Source organism: Durio zibethinus, chromosome 11 (assembly GCF_047325235.1).
Source record: "Durio zibethinus cultivar Kanyao isolate XHJ-2024 chromosome 11, ASM4732523v1, whole genome shotgun sequence".
Lineage (NCBI taxonomy): Eukaryota > Viridiplantae > Streptophyta > Magnoliopsida > Malvales > Malvaceae > Durio > Durio zibethinus.
Window position 1 is genome coordinate 26,713,006 of NC_143172.1, and position 13,473 is coordinate 26,726,478.

At 29.7% G+C, this 13,473-nt stretch overlaps 1 protein-coding gene across 1 annotated transcript; it reads right to left on the minus strand.

Annotated features, from left to right (window-relative positions):
* Positions 1 to 180: 180 nt before the first annotated feature.
* Positions 181 to 2,239, minus strand: LOC111290014 (basic helix-loop-helix protein 80-like). The gene is made up of 7 exons (XM_022881417.2): positions 1,728 to 2,239; positions 1,408 to 1,590; positions 1,046 to 1,111; positions 847 to 915; positions 671 to 754; positions 388 to 564; positions 181 to 304 (listed from the first exon to the last, which is right to left on the minus strand). The coding sequence occupies exons 1-7, from the start codon at positions 2,100 to 2,102 to the stop codon at positions 215 to 217; spliced, it is 1,044 nt and encodes a 347-aa protein (XP_022737152.2). The 5' UTR covers positions 2,103 to 2,239; the 3' UTR covers positions 181 to 214.
* Positions 2,240 to 13,473: the final 11,234 nt, after the last annotated feature.

The following is a 13,473-nucleotide window of genomic DNA, read 5'->3' on the forward strand; positions in this document are numbered from 1 at the left end:
TTGATATTTGAAAAAAAGAAGCCTTATTTTGATGCTTCCTTTTTTTCCCTACAACAAGAAGAGCAAAAGTCAGGAAAAAGAATGCATACAGAAAACAAATGTGAATGTAGTAAATTTCTTGTTGATAAACCATTTTTTTAATATTTTATTGCATGAAAGACAGGACATGAGAGGTTCCTACCAGATGTTTATAGGGCAGCTCTCTGCATCAACATTAATGGAAAGAACAAAAGTTGTTGAGCCCAGATGAACTGAGAAATTTTTGGCTTTGGTCCTCTACATCCCACAATAGACCACCATTACCCTGAAAAAGATGTGTTGTCAAATAGTTAGAATATTATTTATGTTTTTCTTATCAACTATTTTCAAACGTATATATGAATATACCTGAGGCTGAGAGAAGGGGCGTTGCCCCTGGTGAAGAAAAAGTGCAGCCGAAGCATCCATAAGAGGATAGTTATGAGCTGGGGTAAAGGTGGTGGTGGTTGTATCAACAAAAGCTGTAGGCTGAGTGGGGTTGCATTGTTGCAGACATGGCACTGATGATGTTATACTGTTCACTCTCTAAAATGATTATGTCAGACAGATTTCATCAGCTTTTGAAATGAATTATGGCTATAATTAGAACATTATAAATAACTTATTTTCCTTTTTATCTCATGTTTTTTACCTCTGGTCTCACCATCAATTCTTCCAGGTCCACTCCAAAGTCATAGAACATGGGATTCACAAAAGCAAGCTTCATTGACAGAAACTAAAAAAAAAAAGACAAAAAAAAAGCATTAATTACAGGAATGAATTAATCTAGTTGGACAATTAGAAATGTAAACAGTTTGTTAATTGTACCTCTACTCGATTTTGTAGGGTCTGAACGTAATTGATAATTTCATCCAACATAAGGGCCTTTCCAGTTACCTATTTTCATGCATTACCACATGAAAGATGTTAGAAAATGTACTTTCTATATCACGCAAAATGAAGTGAAAGAACTACATTACTTTTCCTGTGAAAGACAAAGTCAAGACAAATGAAAGCTGAACTCCACCTTGTCACACCCTGGAACAAGACGTTGCAATGTCTTCATCCTCTCACTGATTTTCTCTCTTCTTACCTGCAATCCATTTGGAGACATAACCAATAAGAAACTAATAAATAATAGGTTGGCATGATTAAAAAAATAAATACTCAGTAGTAATTAGGTGGGGATTTCAGTCCAAGGGCTTTTAATGTCAAATGATGATGGTAGCCGAAGGAGTTGGTCCCATGCACGTTCAGCCACTACCCTTAGGCCATGGAAATTGACCCAGCAAAGGCTGAGGGATGAGCCCAGCTCCTGGAAAAGCGTGGGATTCTAACCCTTAAAAATTGATTAGCTAGAAAAAGAACAAGAGGGGTGTAGTAGAGTACCCTTTCTGCCAGACTGTGGCTGTCTGTTGCTTGACCCCTCCTGGCTCTTACATGAATGTAGCCTGTTGGAGGCTCTTCGGGAGATTTCTTTTGATCTTTCTTATCAGCTTTAGACTCTTTCATTTCATTTTTCAGGGCATCATTGCACTTCTTTTGCTTCTTGCTTTTTCCTTCTTTTGCATCCTAATGGAAACCAAGAATGAAAATTCGATACATATCCGGATTAATTGAAAAACATTTGGGACGGAACCCATCACTGAAAAGCTGAAGAATTTTAACTGAATTAAAACCGACATTCACATAATTTGTATGTTGTTTACCTTAGATTGAGCAGAATTCAAGGTAGTCCCATTTCTTGTCTTCCTTTTCCTGTCAGCGAGAGTCACGTTCTGAGTGACTTGCTCACCACTTTCAAGCTTATCCACCGCAGTTGACTCATCAGTACTCTGTTTTTTAGTCGCCGAAGGCTCATTATCACTAAAACCAACCTTTGAGCTGTGATCAAGACAACTGCTTTCATGGAACTTATGGTGAAGAGTGGACTCCTGAACAGGCTCAGGTGGGTAAAATTGAGAGAAACAATTGGAGTTCATGTTTCCTTCCTCCATAAAGCCAGAAACTTTGGTGGGATTCATGTTAGGCAAGAAAATGGAGTCAAGAAGAAGAGGCTGAGGCTGGTATGAAAAGGCTGCCATATGGGGAAGTGGTTTTGAAATTGAGAAAGAGAAAAAATGCAAGGTTTTTCAAGGAAAGTGATGGTGAAGACAGAGGCTGAGAGAGAACTGATGATATTACTTTAAGGCAACCAGAAGTAGCAGTTAAGTGGGTCTATGGCAACCAAAGACGCCAAGCTTTATATAACCATCGGGAGAGGGAGAGAGGACAGGCTCATTAAAATTCAAGTAAAATCTTTGTTCACACATTTCCATGCAAAAAAGTTTCTGTATATTTGACTGGTCTTTTCTCTCTCAAGACCTCTATCTCTCTCCTTCATACTTGGATAAAACTCAACGGCAACACAAACGCCAAAAAAAGTGAGATGGTAGAGTTATTGCATATTGAAAATGAAATTTCCTCTCTATTATATACCATGATTACATCTTTTAAGTTGTAAAACCTCCAGGTTCATCATTCAGGATAGTAAAACCTGGTTTATATTATATACCACGAAAGTATAACCAACAAAGATTTTGTTTTTTTATTCTTTTTCTTGTGATTTGCAGTAGTAGTAATTTATGTATTTTAGGTTAACATGTCAGTGATTCAGAATTTCAGACATGCTATCCCTATACTTTCTGCTGTATAATCATAGTCCATGACATGACACTTTTTTTTTTTTCACAGAAATTTAATGTTTATCCTGTTGAGAAATCAACAATGTCAAGCTAAAATAAAATTAAAAATGGGTGGTTTGGATTGAGGCTTTCTTTTTTGTTGACAAGTTGAAAATGATGTTTGAAATATAAGTTGGAACTGTGATTTCAATTTCTGGGTACAACTGTAAAGCCAGGTTGTTAACTTAAAAGCTATACTGTCAGACAAAACCAGTCATTTTCGGTGGAATAGGACAGATGGATGGCCAGGATTGATTGAGCAAATCAAAGGATCTAAATCTAACCTTCCTTGCCCCTTAATTGCCACCTTCAGCCTTATCCTGACCCTAATTGGTTTTTCTAAGTTCGTAGAATAAGCCCAAAAAAAACAAAACTCCCGGAGGGCATGAAATCATCTCCGGCCCATTCTTTTATTAAAAAATTTTTTTTCGTCTCAAAATTTTATTATATATTAATTTTTATTAAATTAAAATTTTTTTAATTTTAATATATTTAATATTTAATTTTTATAATTAAAATTTTATAATTTTTAATATCAAAAAATAAAAAATAATTTTAAAATATAAAAAATAAGAGTTATAAATATTAAAAAAAATAGACATAATTTTAAGACATTTAAAAAAAAGATAAAGAAAATGAGACAGAAATTACTATACATTGCGTATTTTGTATGAGTTGTTTATTTAATTTATTGTAATTTTATATCTATATTATTATAACATTTTTTTTATTGAATTGGTGTCACCAGTCCATTGACATCAACTCAACTGAAAAACTGACAATAAATAAATAAAATTATTTTAATAAATAAAAAATATATATATGTATCTTTTTATTTAAATTAAAAAAAACTACCCATTTTATAAAAAATATTCACCTTTTTACTTTAAAAAACGACCTACCTTTTTATCCATATATTATTTCTTTTAAATCATAATTTTTTAAAAAAAATATATTTTTTCTCCCACATCATGAATGTGTCAAATTTTAGCAGAGAAAAGTTCATGATTTGCTATCCAAGAGAAATTTTTAGCATCTTTATTAATAAATGTTTGCGGCTTTAATAAAATGAATTATTATTCGTTAGTAGGACATAGAATGAAATATCTTAATATAAAGATGTAGTAATTCATGTATTTGTGTCGTATAAAATATTAAAATTTATATATTTATATTGTGTTTTATATGAAAATAGCATCTAACAATTTAAGTAAATACGAAAATATGAAATATATATTTTTATTTTATTAAATATATATAATTATTATTAAAATTTTAAATTATGTAACATTTGTGTTTTCTTTTTTTATCACATTCGTAACATATTAGTGTGTTATATTTTAAATTACCATGTTAATAACATATAGTACATAAAAAATTTACATTTTACATTGCCATTTATATAGCTTAATTGTATATATACTTGTACGGTCAAGTTAAAAGTTTAAATAACAATAACTTTACCAATTTGATTCAAACTTTGACAATATTTTAGAGCTAAGATTTAAAGTTTACTATTCTATTGGAGGTAATAAATTAAATTAACTATTCATCTTTAATTAAGTAATTAGTATTCAGATTCTGACAATCTCAAATAAAAATATTTATATTTTCCCATTTTATTCGGTTTTAAATTGAGGTTTAATACCAGCGAGCAAAAAGGATAGGTAGGCGCTAGCTGTAAATTGGCATGCATGCACGAATTTGTCATCATGAAGATAATAAAGAAAAAGAAAAAATATGGATAAGAATGTTTTTTTTTTTTGTACAATTTGCATTCATCCCATGCTGGATCATACATATAAAAGCACCTGAAAACTGGAAAGAAGACAAATGGACGAGATAAAGGTGATTAGCTTATCGATCCCTTCTTTTTTAGGCACCGACCCACTAGCTAGCTGCATGCAATTATACATGCTTGAATGTTTTCCGGATAGATTGTAGTACAATTACTCAAGAAATTCGAAGCCCATGTTTATGGCATGCATTTTCTGATTGGATGGCTGAAGAATTCAGTTAAATAAGAACTCAAATCATTTAATCAAAAGTTTAGTTCATTAAAATTTGAAATTTATTTTAGTTGATTTATGCAATTAATCTTTAAAAAGTAATGTTAAAATTGAAATCTTAACACTTATAACAATGACATGAAAAAGCAAGATAAAAATACGGAAGAAGGGGAATGGAACAGTTCTCTACTCCTGGGGTTATCACTGGCAGATAGCTTTGTCGAGATCAAAACCCTTTTTTTACTTACAAAGAGGTGAAGCTGTTAAATGTTTCTGCACCCCAAACTGCAAAAGCAACTTAACTAGGATCAATCATTTCAGTGTAAAAAAAATGAAGTAGGACGTACCGATACCATTACAGTCAAGCTATCACCTCAAATTCAGATCCTAATGCTGACAAAATTGAAGCTTGGGAGTGGTCAGTTTCTGTATCAAATACAAAGCACCTTAGCAAAACCCCTTTTTCAGAACATTTAAGAGCCCTGAATGCTCTAAGTACCACAGGTTTCTTTACCTGTTTAACTAACATGCGTGCCTAAAGAATTAATGCATGGACTGAAATAAACGTGAAAAATTTTTGTTGCCAGTTGCAACCAAGCCATATCAAATCTGTCCTTACCCATTTCTTTTTTGCAATATTCCAAAGATTAATTTACACTCATATATATGCTGGGGGGATGTAAATGATACGATGGAGTGTTTATGAAAAATAAAGAAATTTAAAGGAGAATTTCTTTTCTCTTCTGATAATATAAAATAGAATAGAGTGATATTTCATGTCTTAACATATAATTTTTATAAAAAATTATATAAATATACGAATTATTAATATTTTATATAATATAAATATATAAATTATCAAATTTAATTTGATATTTAGTGCCTGGATACGTTGTACCAATCAAAAACTTTCAGTTTACACCATGGAAAGGAAAAATGGAAAAGAAAGAGGGTTAAAAGAGAAAGCAGCTGCAGAAAATTAAAGCATCATAACAGAATTAATTTAATGTAGGTCTTGAGCAACGGTTTTTTGTTTGGTAAGGGATCATTTCAGTTTCAGGGTTTTTCAGCTTTGAGTAAATTTATGTCCTGTGGATTGAAAAGTATCACTGATCACTCAGGTTCTACACTTTGCAATGCTTTTTTATTTTGTTATCCGACGGGGTTTATATTTGCAAATATCATAATTTAAATTTTCATAATTAAAATTAAAAATTAAAAATCCGTATTTTTTGCAGTGATCATATTGCACCCTTTTAGCAAATACCAATATAAAAATAAAATTTTATATTTGATACATTGTCAATGTATATATCCTATACAAATATCAACCATTAAAATAAATGTATAAAAATTATTAAAAATTTACTTATTAATAAAGTAGTATTATCTGATTCATTTCATTAATGAGATGATATTATCTTATTTATTGATAGTGCATAAAATTTATATACTGACAATGTATCGAATGTAAATCCTAAAAACAAATAAATAAATAAATGTACAGGCTGGCAATAACAAATTAACACCAATTAAAACATGATATAGCTTATGTGTTAAAAAAAAATTATATGTAGCTCATGTTTTGAACTTATTATTTGTTACATTGTTTGGTATTTTAGGCATCAAAAACTATCTTTAATAATGCCTTTAATTAAGTTAAATCCAAGATATATTATTTGTACATGCACATTATTTGACTTCACAGCTTACCTTAATTTATGTGTGTGAAAGATATAAATATATATTCCTTCCAATTCACATAATTTTTCTTATGCAATAGGAAGAGAATACAATGAAAACATTGAACCTAACCACCATACTTTCGTTTTACAGATTTATCGAGTGGACTAGGCAGTCCATATGAATTTTGTGATATTTTTGTTCAATATAATATGAATTGCACGAGTACGGAGGTTGCTATATATAGGTAAGCACATATACATCTTTATTTCCATAGAGCATTTACATTTCATGCACTATAAATGTAAATGCTATACATGACATCCCTTAAAAAAGTGATTTTAAATATATTTTTATTTTTTTTTTATAAAATATTATTACTTGATTCATTGACTATATATAATAAATACAAACTCTATGATTACATTGCTATACATGAACTGCATTATTTTGTCAAATGAGACTTCAACTTAACATGTGATAGATGGTACCGGCCACTGTCGTAGTCATTTTGTATATATATATGTGTCCACAAAATGACTACGGATTCGACTATATAATATAGCATTGAAGAGGCCTATGCGTCCTACGTATATCTACGGCATAAGGTAATACTTGAAAAGGAAAAAGGAAAATCAACTACGTACTACTGCCACAATCTGACGAAATTGTAACCTTCCCATCAAACTCTATAGCATATTGCATTGCAAATTATCTTCCCTTGTTTATATCAACTGAGAAAAATATTGCTACAAATTAGGAGAGATTAATTAAGCATCAAAACTGAGTCCCATTTCAAACCTTATAGTCAATGGTCAACACAATTATCGGTCAGAACTATGTTCCCTCATCAATCTTACAGCCTGTCTGGTTGTTAAAAAGCATAAGAAATTTTCCACCCTGCTGGCATTTATGAATGTACTGTAAATATATAACAATTAATAGAATCTTAAATCCGAGATTAAGTCTAATTAGTTCACTCAGTCACTCGTGTGATCCGACGAATATAAAGTTTAAATTTCAATTCCTATAATTCATTTCTTTATTTTTAAACTACAACTTTCTTTGTAAAATGAAAATTAATGAAATTCATGCATAACTAGCAATTAATGATGTTTGTATTTATAGACACTCTAATTAGTTCAGGCTCAAACTTATTGGGTTTAGTCCAACATGGTCTGAACTTAAGTTCAAATTAATTGGACTTAGTTTAATAGGACCCAGGTTATCAAGTCCAATTGATTATTTATTTATTTATTTATTATTTATTATTATTATTATTATTATTATTTGGTTTTATTTATTTATTTATTTAGGCTAATTATTCATTTGTTCTTATTTATCTTCGATTTTTTTATTTCTAGGATTTATCATTAGTTTTTTTAGGTGACAATAATAATCATTTAAAAAAAAAAGAGGATAATGTTCTACCGTGAATGAAATTTGTGGAATTGTAAACGGACCCAATCTCTACAAGATCAATGCTGAATGGGAGTCAAGGTTAAAGGAAAATTCTTTAGATTTTTTATTATAAATATGGGATCACAACAACATAAAAAGGGGGGAGAGAGAGAGAGAAAATCAAAAACAAAAAGAAGAAAGCAAAAAATCATAAGTAAAAAAGAGAACAGATAGATAAAAAACACAGCAAGTAGAGAGAAGAAAAATTTTGGAGTTTTGTTAAAGAGAAACAAACATTTTTTGAAAAATTTTTGAAAAATTTTCAAATTTCGACCAAAATTTTCGACGTCGGTGGAATTTTTCGGCAAGTTTTCCAGAGCTGATTGAATTTTTCAGCATGTTTCCCATAATTCGGCTCAAATTCTAGCATCGATTGAACTTTTAGGTCAACTTTCGGTGAAAACCCTAGATTCTGATGATATTTTTCAAAATTCGGTAAAAATTCAACAGGAGTTCATCCGATTTCTAGAGAGAGGAAAGAGATAAGAAAGGAAAGTGAGAGAATGAGAAGGAGAGATCTGAAGTAGAAAGAAGGAATTTGGCCTTTTATAAGGCCCTGAAACGATATCGTTTTGGAGTTAAGTGATTTCTTAAGATCCGCGCGTTTTCATTTAGACGACCCGACCCGAGAGCTGACCCGCGTTTCAACCCGCTTCTCAGACGCTATTGTTGAGTCGAACCGTGCAACCCAAGCCACACTTTTCAGCCTCTTCTTATGTCTCAAATCGAGCCATTTTAGCTGTTAAGCCAAGTTACGTTAAGGTTTTTTTATATTTTATTTATTATTATTATTATTATTATTATTGTCTATTTATTTATTGATTAAATTGAAATTATTTTTCTTTATTTTTCAATAATTTTTTAAAAAATAAAATTTCAAAAAATATATATTTTTAAGGGAAAGTTGAAAGTATCAATTTTCTTTGAAAATAAAAAAATAAAAATTTTAAAAACATATTTTTAAGGAAAAGTTAAAAGTATCAATTTTTCTTAAAAATTAAATTTTAAAAAAATAGTTTTAAGGAAAAGTTGAAAGTATCAATTTTTCTTGAAAATTAAATTTTAAAAAAATATTTTTAAGAGAAAGTTGAAAATATCAATTTTTCTTGAAAATAAAATTTTAAGAAAAAAATATTGTTAAGGAAAAGTTGAAAGTATTAATTTTTCTTGAAAGTAAAATTTCTAAAAAATATTTTTAAAAAAAAAATTGAAAGTATCAATTTTTCTTGAAAATAAAATTTTTTTAAAAATATTTTTTGAGAAAAAGTTGAAAGTATCAATTTTTCTTGAAAATAAAAATTTCTAAAAAATATTTTTTAGAAAAAGTAGAAAGTATCAATTTTCTTTGAAAATAAAAATTTCTAAAAATACTTTAAAGAAAAGTTGAAAGCATCAATTTTTCTTGCATAAAAGCATGTGTTTTTTTTCTTATAAAACAAAAAAAAACTATATCAAAAGTCAAATTCATTTTGAAAAATTTTAAATGTTAAATAATCCGACGATGGAGCTTCTACAAGTGAAATAATAGTTTTCTTGTATACTCTTGAAGTGAAATTTTTTTTTTAATTTTCTATCAAAAGTATTAGAGTCAATTAAGTATAATTTTTAATAATTAATTACTTGGTAAAATCTTTAAGGTTTAATGGATAATACCAAATCGAGCTGGTACCATCTTTCAATGGACGTTGTGAGGGTGCTATAACTTTTCTTACACATAATCGTACTCTCGAATCTAGTTCTGGTTTTACAAACATTGAATTTACCTTTTAGAGATACCTAAGTCGAACTTATGAGTCCTCTTTAAAAGGGATAGATTCAGTTAGGTGGCCAATCGCACCTAAATAAAAAAAAATTGATGACGACTTCTTAAAGTCAATGTTTAGTGATAGATCCTCAGATCTAGACATTATGACAGTTTGACGACTCCACTGGGGACAACCGAGAGTCAAGCCAGCAAATAAATTTGTGTTATTTAGAAAAGCTTAATAAAATTGAATTCTTTGTAAAGATTTTTTTTTCATTTATTTTATTTATTTATGTTGTAAACTGTCATTCATATGCATATGTATAACATGAGCTTTATATATGAGTTTCATACCTCTAGGAGGGAGAAAGTACCTATGCTTTTGTGAGGTTTTAATGCCTCTGCATTGACTAGCGAAATACTCTAACTCAAATTAAATCTTTTTCATTATAGCCTGTGATAGGTGAGGTTTAGATTGCCTTACTAGTCTGTGATGAATGATAATGTAAAAAACAATTTGAGAACCTTTAGTGATCAAAATCGCCTAACCTAGCATATAGTGTATACTTAAGAGGCAAACCCTAAGATAGAGCCCTTTCTATCCAATGATAAATATACCCCGAAACTAAGACACAAGAAGAAACAAGTTGTGTTGTCTAACTATTTTGATTGTCTGACTTTGTGCATCATTTTTATTATCATATGTAACATTATGCATCTGCATCATTTCATACTATACATCATTTTTATGATCATGTTTTAACATTATCATTTGTATCATTATCATTTCATCTATGAAGATCCACATCCCATTCATGCATCAACATATCATACATAAAGCATAGCATAACATTTTTAATCATAATTATGGTGCTAAAAGTTTAAGGATAGCTCTATCAAACAACCTCATTCACCAATACAATACAAGAGCTTGAGCCAGATAAATGGAATAAAAAAATTTTAATCTTCTTGAAAGGATAGAGAAAGCTCAAGAGAAGCTAGAAGGGGAGTTGAATAAGATTTGAAGGCTTTGAACAAGTTAAATAAGAGAAAGAGTGTAGAGGAAAATACCAACCAACAAGACCATCCTTCACAAGAAGAGGATGACCCACTGTATCCTCCTGGTTTTGGGTCACATCAAGCCCAACTCGTACGAGGTCCACCACCATAATAGTTTACCTATTTTGTAAGGTACATATACTTTAGAATACCATCAACTTCAAATCTGAAGCAGTATCAAAATTATGTAAATCTTGTCTTTATTAAAAAGGTAGTAGAACCAATACTAGTCTCTAATTTGGATGATTTAAAAGAAAAAAAGAAGCTGAAACGTAAGGAGAAGGAAATTTTTGAAGCCTCAAAGCTGAACAGAAGATGAACCTATTAGAGAAAAGGTTATGAGCCGTAAAAGGTATTGGATTATGATTCAGTAGATGCTGTTGGACTTTGTTTAGGCTCAGATGTGGTAATTCTTTCAAAATTTAAAGTGTCAAAGTTTGAAAAGTATGATAGTATAAAGTGTTCGAAAACTCACATTACCATGTACTATAAAAAAATGGCTGCCCATGTAATAATGAGAAGCTATTAATACATGTATTTTAAGATAATCTTACGGGCTCTGTTGCTAGATGATATGTCCAGCTGGATAAGATTCATATTCGTTCTTGGAGTATATGGCACATGCTTTCATTAATTAGTACCGATATATTATAGACTTGGCCCCAGATTACCTTTCTTTACAGAATATGAAAAAAATGATTGAATCATTTAAAGAGTATGCCCAGAGATTGAGGGATATCGCTTTTCAGGTGTAACTTCATCTAACTGGGAAAAAGACAACAATATTGTTCATCAGTACTATGAAATCTCCCTATTATGAAAAGATAATAGAAAATATCACAAAAAATTTCATCGACATGGTAATTTCTGATGAAATTATTAAAAATGTCATTAAAAATGATATGTTGAAAAGAGGAGAAACGAAGAAAGTGCTCGAAAAAAAAGAAACTAAAGCTCAAGCCATGAGCTTTAGTAGACAATTCAAGGGATATTAATCCTATCCACCACAAGGTTATCCCCTATTCTATCATGCTAGGAACAATATCTCACCTTACCCATATCAAACATATCCACAACCAGCTTACTCAACAACTTACCAATCAACCTTTCAAATATTGCATATGATTCTAGTCATATCACTACATCAGCTTCAAAGCCTAACAACCAAGCAAGTAATTTAAGAAGATCTCGAGATAACAAAAAAAAAACATAAATTGACTATATCCTTATAACCTATATTGAGTTATTCGCAGAACTCGTCAAGAACAACTTAATTTCTCCAGTTATTCTAGAACTATTGAAGTCACCCTATCTAAAGTGGTATGATGCTAGTGCAAAGTATGATTATCACAATGGAAACATAGGTCATTATATTGAAACCTACCCTACTTTTAAATTCAAAGTGTAAAGTTTTATTTAGAAAGGCTTAGTGAGCTTTGATGAATCAAGGGGGCAAGATGTCAATAAAAATTCTTCGTCTAATTGCACAAGGGCATAATTTTAAAAATGTTGTTAAGGCTATTGGAAGTTGCTTGTCATTTTAAGATTTTTTTCATAGTAATGTTAGGAATTCTTTTTTGCAGTATGATTTCACTTGTTATCATTTCAATAAAAGGTAAATTAATGCATTTGATTACATTTTTTTTTCATTCAACTACCATTCCATGCTTTGTCACCTTTCATAACTTTTCGTTCCCATTCTTGAATTCCAAACGATGAATGTTTAGATAATGATAATAATAATTTTGAGATTTAATTTTGAGAACTCATTCACATTGATTTAGAAAGATTATTTGAATAAAAGAAACCAGCTACTAACAAATATGAAATTAATATGACTTGAAGAAGTGTAATCTCTTATAAAGATTCATGAGCTTATTTTTTTTTAATAGATGATGTTCAAAGAAAGCATTCACATTTGAGATGAAAAATGATCATCTTTTTTTTACCATTCGAAAAATCATTCATTGTTATCCCTTTGAGCCTGTTATAATTTTTTTTCTTAAAAAAACTCTACCCAAAGATCACAAAAGGTCTAAAAAAAAGTAAAAAGAAAGAAAAAAAATGAATGCCATGAATAAGTAGGGCAAAGCAATGATAATTTTTTTGTAAGGAATGAGATGATAAAAAGAAAAGTAGTGAAATAATGTAAAGTGGGGCAAACTGCTAAGCTACATCAAGTGATGATCCTTTGGTTTTAAATCCTTTAAACATATATTTTGAGCCTATTTTATCTATTTCTTTCATGACCTCTCACCATAGCCTATGTTATAACCTTTAAAAGTCATTTAAATCAAATTGTAAGTGCTCGAATTAAACAATCATATATTGGTCTAAGGCATGCTCATGATGGAATAATGAAATAATGGAATCATGCTATATTGCTCTAGAGATTAATGTGTGAGAGCTATCAACAATGGGTCAAATATGAGAGAAAAAAAAAATAAAACATAAAAAAAAGATAAAATAGATAAAAAAAAAAGAAAAAAAATGAAAGAAAATAAAAAATGAAAGAAAAAAAGAGAAAAAATAATAAAAAAGAAATGAAAATGAAAAAAAAAAAAGAAGACTCAAATTGAAAACTCGAAAAGGCGATTTAGGTAGACAAATCTTTGAGCTTGAACAATTCAAATATAGAGAAGATAAAAAACATATGAAAATCTCCCAAAGTTGGGGTAAAGTTTGATTAACTCAAAATGATTTCGACAGTCAATGGAATAAGTTTTCGAAACAGCATCTTGAATTTATGTTCAAAATTGTCTGAATATTCATTTAT